The 13,990-nt window shown below is 46.6% G+C and overlaps 1 protein-coding gene across 1 annotated transcript in view; it reads right to left on the bottom strand.

The window, feature by feature from the left end:
• The window catches only part of LOC135916357 (structural maintenance of chromosomes flexible hinge domain-containing protein 1-like), a 373,767-nt gene that overhangs the window by 56,648 nt on the left and 303,129 nt on the right, over nucleotides 1-13,990 (bottom strand). The window contains exon 41 of the mRNA XM_065449720.2: nucleotides 12,003-12,122. Coding sequence (XP_065305792.1) covers nucleotides 12,003-12,122 — 120 coding nt within the window. The remainder of the gene's footprint in view (nucleotides 1-12,002; nucleotides 12,123-13,990) is intronic.

The following is a 13,990-nucleotide window of genomic DNA, read 5'->3' as shown; positions in this document are numbered from 1 at the left end:
TTGCTTCTATACATGTTTGGATGCCACCTATAGTATAGTGGAACTCAACAGCATGCAGCCGGTGCAGCTACGAAAGTACAACGGAGACCAAGGTTGCAGCAGGTTGCGGTGTATTTCGCGAGTGCATTTTAGAGCGCAGCACTTGTTCCTGCGGTGAACATCAGCGGCGCAAAGGCGCGTTTATAGTCCGACATTTTCGCACCCGGTCACTTGCAGCCAGTCACTCTACGCCACTTGTGCTGTGCCATCTGAAATGCCATTCCCTCTAGATGTGCACGCCACACCTGAGCACTGCTTCCTTCGAAGCATGTGCAGAACCATCCCCCCACCTGCAGCACGCCGCTTTGAACAGCTGTCTGCATTTGTCTTCATCGATAAAGTGGTGTGGGCACTTTTTTTCTCTGCGCCATGCATTATGGGTAGGCACGACGAGCGTGTGGATGGAGCAAGAGCCATCTTGACGTCGGCCACGTCGGACAGCGTTGGCTGCTTCCGATTACGCTGGCTGCGCCAGTGCTTCAAGCTATAGACGTTGTTCTCGCCAATGTGACATAGCATCTGTGCACGCACACACTACATCGGACTATATATGCGCCTTAACCACACATAACAAGCGAGATGGTTGCGGTGTCCACAGCAAGGAATATGGAAAACAAACAAACAACAAGAAGCATGGCGCTTTGGAGCCGACATGGAGCTTCATTTTTGTCAGTAGTTTTCAGAGCGTCTGTTTTGTGTCCATCACTTAATAAACAGTGCTTCGGTGGTACGTGGTGGCGGAACCTACGGAAAATAGCAACAGCACGGGCCAATATCCAACAGCAATGTTTTCATGGACAGCTTAAACAGCAACAACTTATGAACTGATGGGTTCATGGGCAGAATGGTTGATTTTGGGGCTTTCACTATAACGACTTTTCAGAATAACGAATGATTTTCTGCAGTCCTGCATGACTTGTTATATCGAGATTTGATTGTATGCTTGCATCTCAGAACCAGTTGCGGTTTTGATTTCGCAAAGCACTTTGTGCCCTGTGTCTTAAGAGGCATGCTTATAAACAGCGATGATTACACAACTGTGCAGACCTGTGCCAAACGCTCGCGCACCGTCTACCTTGCCACCTGTGCTCCTGTGATATGTGGTAGTTTGATGAGAAACCTGTGCGTTGAAGGGGGACACCATCATAATTCTTCGCTGGACAGAAGTCCACTGAGCAGTATGCTCCTAGTCCTAGCGAGTTTTGCTATGCTTTAGCATGTCCACAAACTATTTATCATTTGTGGTTAGCTGGGTAACCGGAGAGGTGTGTGGCAGAAACTACGCTGGCAGCAATGTCTAATGACGCAGTGCCTAACCAGGGAGCATGCACAACTAATACTGCAACTTACATATTCTACCTAACTGCTGGTGTAAAGCTTTGGTAGCAACATAGCCGTTAAAATATTGTACATTTGATAATTCCCTTCGGCAATCACATTGAAGCGATCAAAATAATTTGAATGCATTGTAGTAAACATTGTACTACAACCTGGTAATCCGTAAACAATAACAAGTCTGCAGATACACTTCATGTGCGGTAAGCACAAGACACCCAATGCAAACAGTGCTGAAACGCTTCACGAACGGTGAGACAAGCCAATGACATTACATCACCACGGTGTAAGAATATTATGAGGTGTGCGAAACGATGGCGCCTCGCCGTGATAAGGGCGCATTGACAAATTGCATGTGTTTCTGCCATCCTTCGAGTGACGGCGCTATATGTTCAGGGGTTGCCAGCTCGTTCGAAAGGGTGAAGCCTCATCGACATCACACCATCGTTTGCGATTGTCGCGTGGAGTTGCCAACACATCTGTGTTTTGCGTTGGCACATGTGTGTTACTTTTGCACGTTTTTTTTTGGTATGAATTGTTTTGTGAACCTGTTCACCCATTTATTTCTCACCACGACAACAGAAAAAACCGTTAATGAGACCAAACCAACCAAACAAAACAAGTGCGAGCGGCGAGAGCAGACGATAGTATGAAACAAGCAGTCAGGGGGGTCTGCATAACACCAGTTTCACGCGCGCACATCACTAAAGGGGCTGCTCTCATTGGTCTCCGCCTATCGTGGTTCACGGCTTTGATCTCCCGCTACGCATTTGCTCTTTCATCTTTCGCTGTGCTCGTTCGCTCATGGCCCAACATGAGTGTGCGATCTTATGAAAACTGCCTGAAGTGCACGCAAGACCAGTGTGCTCGAACGGGTGCCATTCACACACCTCTCATAATATTCTTACACCGTGCATGTCAACAAAACTCATGATGTAACATTGTTTACAAAGTAGAACCTATGCTGACAAGACAAATACATGAATAGGTGCTGCACTTTCTGATTTGTCGCTCACACAAACTTCAGAATTAAATAAAATGTATTCTAAGCTGTATTTGATAATGACACTTCAAAGCTGCTGCCTGTGAGCTTGCAGCAATGTAATGTACCAGTTATTTCGAGTTAGAATTTTTGTGTCAGTACCCATTTCTTCTCATGGTGTGCTGCAGGGGAAATGCCGCCCACTACTCCACTTGATCGCTCGCTCCTCTAAGTGAGACTCAGCAATAAGAATTACCAGATAGACTCATGTAAGGGCCGCACCCATGTAAAAGCTGCACCTCCCACTTGGAGAAAAAGAAATTTCTAACAGTGAAGCAACCGCATTTGGTTCCCTGATGCCGCGCGGCACATTTTCGTGCCCTGCATACTTTAGTGTGCCACTACTAAATGGCGAGAGCTGCACTTAGACCTCTGATGTAATGGTACATCCAGAGATCCGACGTGTGGAGATCCGACAGCTGTGCCGGCACCATTCGGACTGAAAGGTTTGGTCCTGTGTAAGGGCCGCACCTCGTCCAAATGGAAGAAAAAAAAAGTGCGGCCCTTACACGAATCTATACACTATCGATTTGGCAAAAGTTTCCAATTCCTTTAAAGTGATAGCTTTATTTGGATCCCCCCCCCCTCCACACACTTTGCAGTTTGTGCGTTTCTGGCCGTTTCTGGGAGAATAGTCAACACAAGTCACTAGGTACCGTATAATGCGGAATTAGGTAGACCCCCTTACATTGAAGCAAAGAATACTTGTCACCTGCTCATTCGTTCGAGCCGTCTGAACTCTCGTGCGAAGACTACTGTTTTCAGTGGCTGTGTCCCACAACATGTCATCCTCGGTGCCGTCCAAAGAGTTGCTAATGCAACACTTCTTGAATGCCCGCACCACCATATCGTCGGGCAGCGGGCACTAAGCCTGCGACACCCATGTGGCCACAGTGGCGAGAGGCGGCCTGCGCAGCTGGCCGGTTGGGGTCGTCGGGTTGTCACCGGCCATCCACTGATTATACTGTTCACGGACATGTTCATTAGAGGGCTTGTTGAGCACGACGTCCAGTGGCTGAAGCATTGCCGTCATGCCTCTTGGAATGACGGCGAGCTCCGTCCTCCCGTTGCGGAGTGCCTGCTTCACACCTGCAGTCAAATGCCCGCGAAAGGCATCCAAGACGAGCATGCTCAGACATCGCAGGAGTGTGCCGGGTCGCCAATTCCAGACAGTCTTGATCAAATTGAGCATGAGGGCCTCGTCCATATAGCCCTTTTCATTCACGCGAAGGACAACATCCCGCGGAAAAGCCTCTCTTGGCAGCATCTTCCTCTTGAAAATTATGTATTGGGGCAGCTTTCTGTTGTCTGCAGTACACACGAGCATCACTGTGAAGCGCGAATGCTCGTTTCCCGTAGAAAGAAGCTTGACTTCTTTTGCACCGCGTTCGCACACTGTGGTGGGCGACGACATGTCGAACCACACCGGCGTTTGATCAGCGTTGCCGACCCAACATGTAGCCATGCTGCTGCGGGAGACGGATAACATAGCGCTGGAATTAGACCAGCTTGTCCTCGTATGCCTCTGGCAGCTTCTGGCAGATTGATGTGCGCCATCGAAGTATGAATCCCTTGCGACGAACCCAGTAAATGGAGCCCTTGAATTGTTCCTTGGGCAGTCCGGATTCTCGAATGATCTCGATAGCTTTGATGCGGATGAGTTCCTCTGTCACAGGCAAAGATCTGGCTTGATGCTCGCGCACGAAATCCACCACCTTGTCTTCGAGCTCCGGGTGCATCACGCGGCGTCCGCGAAAAGACGTCTTCCGCGTGTTGCGACAGACAGCTTGACTTTCTGCGTTCGCCAGTATCGAACACTTTTTTCTGAGACACCAAATTGCCGCTGGGTGGACAAGTTCCCATGCATTTTAGCATATTCGATGGCATTCTTTTTAAATGCCGCAGTGAACCGACGTCGAGTACTCGTACTCATTTTGCGGGTTGTTGGGAAATTAGCAATGTCAGGAACGATTACTGCACAAAAAGGAAGATGGCGTCGGTACAACTGTGTAGGCCGCGTTAAAGTTGGGCCGCGTCGGTCACCAAGGAGGCGATAACGATGCGGATGCCGAAAGGTCTGCGCTCCTACATGTTGCCAGACGACTATTCAGGTTGTGCCAAGGGCCGGTACGTAAGTCGAGGGGTGACCTTTTAGTAATATTTTTTGGAGAAAACCTTGACCTATATTCCGCACTATAAGGAATGTGCTGGCTGCTGTCTTGCCAAGCAGAGAAAATGGCCCACTGAATATGTGCCCAAACAGACAGCTTGCTGCTTCTAATACTTGCTTATACTATAACTATAATAACTAATAACTTTCTTATATTATAACTTCCAGTACAGCTATTAGATGTCTAGGCATTCATACTGTGACCAGAGACAACACATGTTCACGTGTACAAAGGAACACGTACAATGTTCCGTGACAATGACCCCTTTCCACTCCTGATATGTTTCACCGCATAAGGGAGCTACTTTCATCATCATCATTACTGCAGCACTGGACCAATTGTCTGACCATACTGGACCAATTGCTCTGGCTCGCTGCAATTGCATGCGTTCCTCTTGCGATCAGCCACTTTCCTTATTTATTAATTACAGAAGTTAAGCATTACTCACCCAAATTTTCGATAGAGCTACTGCTCATGATAATAAATTAGGAGCGTCGAAAATTCATTAAGCATAATTTATGTGCGAATAAGCATCAATATTGTGAAGCACAAGCATGCTTAAAACATGGTCAACTGCCACAATGCCTTCGTTATGTGGAGGTCAGAAATACATAGGCTTCTATGGGGGGGGGGGGGGGGGGGGGAATGAAAGAATTTCATTACAGAAATTCGTTACATAGAGGTTCGTTATATCCAGGTTCAACTGTACATGGGATCTAGCGGCCAGAAAACGTATCACACGATCGCAATTTGGTGACATACTGAACGTTGGCGCCGAAAAATCTGTGTTTTCCGGGAATGTATGAACCGGTAAGAAATTAGCGTAACTCTATTGGGCCATTTTTTGTTTTCTCGAACGTGAACGTTGGCAGCGGGAAAATGTACGTAACGGGAACGTACCAAGGAGGTCTTACTGTATTAGTTCATAGTGCTGAGGCATTGTTAACCTGACATGGAAACTGAGTAACAATCGTTATTCTGAAAGTTCGGTGTTCTGAAGTTTGTAGCGCTGAAATATTTTTAAATTGAAGCTATATGCAGTCAGCAGGGCATTTCTGTAAACTTCGTTAATCTGAAAAGTCCATTAATGTGGTGTTTGTACTGAGTAATAAGGTTTCACTGTAGACCAACCACTTTTCGCAGGCTATCGAGTTTAAAACAAATGGGTTTGGCTGTACTAGGGTCCTGTAGTTACACCAATATATACCATGTCACGGTATCATTTGGCGTGTGGTTGGCAGTGAGATTGCCACTTCGTGTGTCTGCTGATCTACATGTTTCATGATTCCTGAATAGTGTAGTCCCACAATACTATTGCTAACATTGAAGATCACCTTCGATGGTTACTGAAGAAAATTCTTTCCTGCAATCCTCAGGTGTTTCTTTATCACATTGGGGAATGACCAGGACGAATTTTTCTTCAACTGTGAGGCTTTTTCTTTCGAGGAACCCGTATGGGTTTCCTTTGTAGCAGCTGCTACGAACGGGTGGATGTCTGATTTTCCCTTTGTTAATTACATTAGGAAATATTAGAAAGAAATGTGAAGTACAGTCAATGTCCAATTTTTAAAACCACATAGGGACCATGAAAACGCCCGAAAAAGTGAATGAATGCCTTCTACTGCCTCCGAAGGCTAAAATCATCACAGGCACGTGTGAAATAGCTCTGAAGGGCTGGCAGTGCTCTTATCAGGTGCATCAGTGATCACATTGTGACAAGAGGTGCCGGCTGCGCGCACGTAAAGAGTGCAGACTGTCTCTTGTGACGGTGGCCCCTTTACACTCTTGGTATGCTTCACTGCAATACATTTCGTTGCTTAACTGCGTCACTGTATTTGGCGAAGCTGACAAGTGAAAACTGGCATTATGCAATGCTTGACCCCTGCCATGCTTTCTGTGCTTCAAAGCCATCAACAAGAATTACGAATGCGGAGTCAGCACCATTGTTCACCATGACAAATCCACTCTAAAACGAAAAAAAATTCACCGACGATTACAATACTCCCTAATGCGAAATTTGAGCACAGCTCTATACATGAAAGAAGCATGGATGTCAATATTTGTATTGTGCTTATATAGGTACACTGTTTATATTAAAAAGAGAATGCTGTTAGCAGCGAGGCTGGCGCTGACAATCCGTATCGTGCGTCACATTGCAAATGGAACAAAGTGTGATATGACTACCTCGCTAATTGACAGATCACGAGAGGCAGCCTGTGGGTGACGCATGGGCGATGCTAGGGCATGATTCACAGCAGCCGCAGGAGACAGACTTTTGCTTATGCAGCGCTTCGTTTTCATATACAGTATCAGCGGATGTGCTCGTCACATGCCTTATCGATGGCGTCATAGGTGCACAAACGATGGCACGCTACTCTGGCACCATCTCGTAGCACTCGTTGCCCCAGAACCAGTCTTGCATGGCACTACACTTTTTTTCTCAGGCTTTCACCATACCCTCCTTTGCCACTTTCCTCCTCACACTCTTCTCGCTCTTTCATTCGTCGCTGTGCTCATTCGCTCAGTTATGCTGAGAGCGCCAGCGCTCAACGCAGGAACAGGCACCTAAGATCTGCGCTCTAAAACACAGCACCAAACAGCAGGAAGCTAAGTAGTGAACATTGAAGCAGCTATGCCTAGCATTCCTGCGTTGCCTTAGGCTGCCAGCAGATCGAAGTGTGAGAGCACCAGTTCAAGACTGATAGATAATCAAAATGGCAACGGTGGTTGCTTCAATAAATGATGTTTGGACCTCAGGTCCAAGCAAACAGTCCGGAAAATTGAATGGAGAAGGGCTCCAGCTTTTGAAATTTCAGATGTTATTGTACATTGGCTGATTAGGGCGTTGTGAAGGCATCTGAATTATTGGGCACGTCCAAAAAACCAGTCGACTGTACAAGATGAGAAAATCACACCTTTCTAATGTTCTGTCAACAAAAAGACAGAAATCAGGCATCGGGAGGTGCCATTGCACAATGGATTGCGTGGCTTTCCAGTATTGCAACAGCCATCATCTTGGTAGCATAAATAGATCAGAGATTAAGAGAGCTGCAGTGCCACATATTGTCATGATAAAAGAAAAGCTAGCAAAGAGGAAAGACAAGCGCCTTGACTCATTACTGCTGCTACGTGCGTACAGGAAGAACTACACTTCACTGATGCAGATTTAAATAGACGGGGCACATCTTGCATGCATTTTGACAACAGCTTATCTGCATATGTACCCTTTCGCTCCTCAGTCAAGAAGATGCTCACCTCTCAAAAATTTCAAGGGTCAGCCAATGCAGTGGGCTCTATGGAAGTTGGGCAGGTGAATCAACAGAACTACAGTCCACGACTGATAATTCGGACTTCACGGGGAACGTAAATAAGTACTAACTATCGAATGTCCGAAAAAATGAATGCATCCATAAAAAAAGATCACTTTATTTACGTTGTAAGACCCCTGTGCACAGCACAAGTGGTCGATGCGTTGCTGCACACACTTCTGTTTACGTGCAACCAAGCCCGCCTGTATTTCTGCTCATTTTGAGTTCCCTGTACGCCGATGCAAGGACTGCAAAGGCTTCAGTCAGATCCAGAGGTGGAAGGCTCCAGAGCACATGGCACATCACCATGCGAGTCAGAGTTGCTGTTTGATGCTGAGAGAACTTGCTCAATTATTTCATCATCGTTCAGTTCAGCACATGACGAAACAGCCCTGTCAACGTCTGCGAAGTCTTCAGATTTAACAGTGGCAGGAATCGGCACATCCCAGCCTAACAGGTCATCAATGATGTCCGCATCTGAGCTCGTTGTGGTAAGCAGCAGGTCAGCCTCTTCAGTTGCGGAGTCGACTCATTCGGACTGCGACTCAAAACTCATTTGGAGATGGACTGTAAGGGCACCATCGGTGCCATTTGACGCGGCCTATCTACAACTTCACAAAAAAGAACTCTTCGAGTCAGCAGAACGGTGTCTGGAACACAAACTAAACAAATAAGCACAGCATAGCAGAACGCTATCCATAAGGCAAACTCAACAAACAGAATGACGATAGCGGGCCATGAGCAGAGGTGGCGGAAAAGGACATGATGATCACAATGGTGAAGCGACCTCACAATTAAGGTAAAGCCTCCAAGATTGACAGTTGCAGTTAAATCTCAGAGGAATAGAGCAGCGACCAAGGCAATGCCTCAAAGATTACCATCTAGCATGTAATCTCTGAGGCCATACTTGATGTCTCACCGAGGTTGCCAGAGGAGATAACGGTGGCAGAGTTGGCATATACTACAGCCACCGACGGAGTCTGGATAACAGAATGTAGAACTGGCAGCTGTCTGAAATATCGGTTGTCTTTACACATTAAAGGGACACTAAAGGTTACTATTAAGACAACGTGGACTGTTGAAATACCATCACAGACACCTCGAAACGCTTGTTTTGTGCCAAGAGAGAGACTTATTTTAAGAGAAAATGCATTCTGAAGCGCCCGCGTACCTCTAGCGCAGTTCAAATCGCCCGCCCTCCGATCGAGGAGTACTGACATCATGGTCTCATAGTGACGTTGCGCCATCGGTGAGTAGAACGGTGTCCGCAGACGGCGCTACGGCTTTTCTGCGCAAAACGCAAACGCACGGCCAGAAACAGAGCCAAGACAGAGCCGACAGCAGATCGAAAGCGGGAGTATGGTGGCTAGCGGAAGGAGAAATGCACGACCATGGGGCTCTTGCATTGCCCAGGGGGCGCTGCGAGAAAGGTGCTAAAAAGCGCCCTCTGTCGTAAAATGGGTAGTACCAAGCTCGGTCGTCTGCTTCGGAAAGCACATTTACAATATGGACCCGCCACTTTCAGTTGTGTTGTAGCATGGCCTGCTCCGTATATCGGGCGCCGAAGATTTTTTCAGGGGTGGCAAGAAATTATGCAGTGCCAAATACGTGTACGCCGTTCAAGAATTAGGCGGCGAAGTTTTCGCACGGTGTCAATCGCAAGTGAAGCGAGTCGCGTACAGAAGTGGAACTACAGGTAAGGTTTGCACGCTAGCTGCTAGAGTCAGGCGCGCAAACGCGAGGAAATGCGTGCTATAAATGAATCCACAGCAGCGATAAGCAGACATCATGTGTACGGAACTGCTCGAGCACACGACGGTACGCGCCGCGATGTACGAACTGCTCAAGTGCACGATCGTACGCGTCGCGACGGCAGCGGTCTTTCGACATGCCGCCAAACGGCGGGCCTCCTGCAATCTTTGTTGACTGCATGCCGCTAAACTGATGCAATGCATGTGAGCTCGCACGTACGTGCAAATCGCACTGCAACGCGAGCTCGTGCGCTGCTCGCTTGATGTAGCTTTTAATGACAGCACTCGAACATCGATGCGCTGCAATCAATACTGCCTTGCTGCGCTGCCTCAACGTGCTGGCTTGAGATCAAGGATGAGCGCATTCAACTCTCTTAACCTGTGCTGTTCGTAAAGTAGTAGTGAATTGTCATCGAATGAGCCCGACCATTTGTGCTCATTTGCGCACACTTCACCACTTCGCATCGGCCGAATTGTTGATTGTCGCTGTGGCCGGGTCTCGAATCGTGAATTACCAGCCATGCCTGCTGCTATGTCGGTCTGCTGTCGGGACTGTAGGTGCAAAAGACTGAAATTTCGAATGCAGATAATCAAGCAAGCTTCAAGACAGGCGAAGCAGTCAGCATGGCACGAAGTTTCGCTTACTCAGCGCGATGAACTGCAGCTATGCAGCGCGCCCGACGCTCCACTTCGTGAGGCCTTGAAGGAAAACGGTGATGTTGGGATTCAGGCCTTCTTGTTCATGGCAGCCCACGACGCAGAAGTAATGACGGTGACGCCTTTTAGAGTGTGGGCTAGGTCTCTCCGGATCAGCATCACTGATTCCTTCTGCTCCCAGCATTACGTCCCACGGCACACGGAGAGTCCGTTTTCGTTAAACTATAGGCTGCGGCGAGCTCGCAGCGTGGTAGGCGTGGTCTGTGAGAAGTGACGAGCCTTTTCGCACTCGCAACAGGGCATAAAAAAGTGCGAATCGACGCAAAACTCGGCCTAGAAACGTGCTTCGCCACAGCCAGGGCTCAATACGACCCAAGCTGGCACGACCCAGATGTCGTTTCCCGCACCGCCACCAGGCGCCGCTACTATACCTCAAACTCCAGCGCAAGACGCCCATAAGCTGGTACTTCATTCTATGACGCAAACTTCGACGCTTGTCGCAATGGACCCTGACACCGACAGATTGGCTCGCAATGGTGGGCTCAACTTCAGCGATTTGAGCACCGACGAGCGCGACCTGCTGCTGAGGGCTCGCGCTGCCGGCGTCGTTGCGTACTACGACGCCGGCCTCGACACCGGCTCTCCGGAGCAGGAAAGCAATGAGGGCTTCCCACGACATCACATGGACGTGGCATTCTCGCTGCTTGTTCCAAATGAAAGTTTCGCGAGCCAGCAGAGCCTTCACAGCACGACGCAATAACGAAACTACTGAAACTCCAAAGCGTGCGCGGCGCAGAGTCAAGCGTGCAGAGTCGAGCGAAAACGAAACCTTTCGAACACCCATATTACTGAAGGGTAACATCAAAATGTTATTTTTTCTTAGAATCGAGTAGACGTAGAGAAGTAGCATTTTTTTCCGTTTTATAATCGAATCAAATGATATTTTTAATACGAGTAGTTGAGTATTAGTAACACAAATTATGAGAAGTGCTTTCATCATCGGGCTAGTACCGGAATGTCGCTGAGGGTCTCAAATCGTGTCATGCATTTACCTCAATTTCTCGGTTACTAAAGCTCTGTTCGCGATTATATTGACGCCTTAGACGTTCTAGAACATTGCTCTAGCACTTCAGCTTGAGTTTCTGGTAACCTTTAGTGTCCCTTTAAGTCTATGAGGCCAGTGACGGTGCCGTGAAGCTGTCCGAATTACTGAGCATGTCTGTATTATCGTGCCCAATTTACCGGTCAGCGACTGGATGTATCATTTGTTTGTATGTTGTAGGTGAATATGCAACAAGATTTTATTGCGCAGTACACTTTTTGGTGCTTGGTCCAAGTACTGCAAGTCTGCAGACTGCCATGATCATAGCTTATGGGACCAGGAATACTGTCATCTCTGTAGTAGTAGTAGTATCACAGACATGGAGTGTGCAGCAGGCAGCAGGGGCCATGTTATAGGTCCAGTTAGAAAGGGCAGTGTCAGAGTTTCTGGATAACACAAACAGTTATCAGAGTCTGCCAACCAGCATAAGCGTGTTCAAAGAGGCAACTGCACAAGCTCCAAGAAGCATTTTGTTTGTCCGACACTCATGGAAGTGTCTATGTTTCAAACCTCCTCAGAGTCGCAGGAGTTTGCCATTGCAAACAGCAAGCATTAAAGTACACAAGAGGTCTGAAAACAGCAGTAAGAGCTTCCTACCTTCAAGTTCAATGTAGATGTTCTCAGTTGTCTGGAACAGGTCCTCAAAAGTCTGCAGCTGCTTCAGCAGCTCTGTCCTCTTTTTGGTCAATTTCACCATCTCTTCTTGCTTTGATGCATCTGGAAGAAGTGAAAAGTCGAAGAGAGGTTGCGTTACGAAAACATGTGCAAGTGAATGCTCATGCATCGATCAATTGGAAAATCAGAATTTAGCAGAAGAAAACTGGAACATTTTTTAAGTAATACTTCTTACACCTTGCAAATATCGAAGTGGTACAATTGAACCTCAATAGAGTAAAACCTCATTATTTCAGTCTTGCAACGAAGAAATAACCCATCTTTAACCAGCATTTCGAATTATCCGAAAACAAAAAATTGTAAAGATCAGCCATGAGACATGATATGAAGGCTGCACACCTTTATTGTCCTGTGTCCGCTACTCCCTGAAGTACCGTAAAAACCAGAATAAAGGGATAATATTAGTACCATAAGAAAGAAAGAAAAAAGGTTCATCCATGTGGCATGAACAGGAAGCAGATAAATGTAGCCCTAGCCTTGAGAGGTAATCTTTTGTATAACAAGCTGATATTTCTGTAAGAATTGCTACAAGCTTTCTTGTCCCAATTTCTCAGGATATCTACAAATCAACTTTATAGGCAATACAAGCTAATTTTTCATAATAATAATAATAATAATAATAATAATAATAATAATAATAATAATAATAATAATAATAATAATAATAATAATAATCATCAGCCTGGTTATGCCCACTGCAGGGCAAAGGCCTCTCCCATACTTCTCCAAAACGACGCCTTTAGACCATGTACAGCTCTACACGCTGCCATAGCCACATGTACTCTGAATTTTAGAAGCATGTGATTTCTTGGAAACTTGAGCAAGCTAGAGCGAAGAAATTTAGCTTGCATATGTGGTCACAACTTGGATCCATATGAAATGGTATGCAAAATGGCCTAATGAGTGCTGCCATGCAACCAGGCCCACCATAGTTCTGCCGTTCCACTCAGAGCCCCAAAGGCAGTGTAGCTTGACAGGGGTAAACTTTCCTTAATTTGTAAAATACACAAAATAAAGCACAAACAACAATAAAATATAAAGAATGTATTAATTGTACATATGGTGCAGTTTCATTAGAGCCCACTTATGTACATTAATTTGCAGTAACGTGGTGGCCCTGCAACACAAGTAGTAAAGTTTCAAAGTAGAGCATTGCGACTTAACGTCGTTCGCAACTTTGAGTGACAACTGAAATTATAAATCCCACATAAACTGTGAACAGCATATTCAGTTTTATCACTATAAATAATAGCTTCTTATTTTCACCAAAAGTGCCTTTGCATCACTTTTAAATATCAAAATAGTTACTAGATGCGTGGTATAGATGGGACACAAGACTATGACTTGTTTCTGGCTCCTGAGTTTGCTTCCAGAGCTTCCAATGTGCAAACTAATGGCCTTCAATGTGCAGACAAAAGCTGTGGCAGCATGACACCTATGAGACCCAACAATGCATGGCGCCAATCATGTGGATTGAGAACGCACTGCCATTTCTCATATTTGGAGCTGAATCGAAGGTTGAAAGTTACCTCGCCTGGTGTTTCTGAAGTGAATTTAACCCTGCAGCCGCCAACCCCGAGCTGTACTCGTCACACGAGTTTGTACCAATATCACCAACGATGAGTCACACTCGTCCGGCCTGATTTTCTTCTCCTCCTCGTGCCAAAGACGTATCACGGTTGTCAATTGTTTTGCTTGCAATTTTCAACCCTAGATGGCGGTAGTCTACGAAAAACCACATTTCGTGCCTTTCGCACATGTTTTAAGCCTGGCAACAGTCACTTCATAATGGCGCTTCGCAAGAAGAATGCCGGAGGTGGCAATGCTAAAAGAAAAAGAGATGCTTCTTGGAGCAGTCCAGAAAGCAACGTTAATGACGACATGGAATTTGTGTCCGACAGTGATTCGGA

Source organism: Dermacentor albipictus, chromosome 5, assembly GCF_038994185.2.
Source record: "Dermacentor albipictus isolate Rhodes 1998 colony chromosome 5, USDA_Dalb.pri_finalv2, whole genome shotgun sequence".
Lineage (NCBI taxonomy): Eukaryota > Metazoa > Arthropoda > Arachnida > Ixodida > Ixodidae > Dermacentor > Dermacentor albipictus.
Note: the sequence above shows the minus strand (reverse complement) of the source record. Positions and strands in the feature narration are given on the sequence as shown.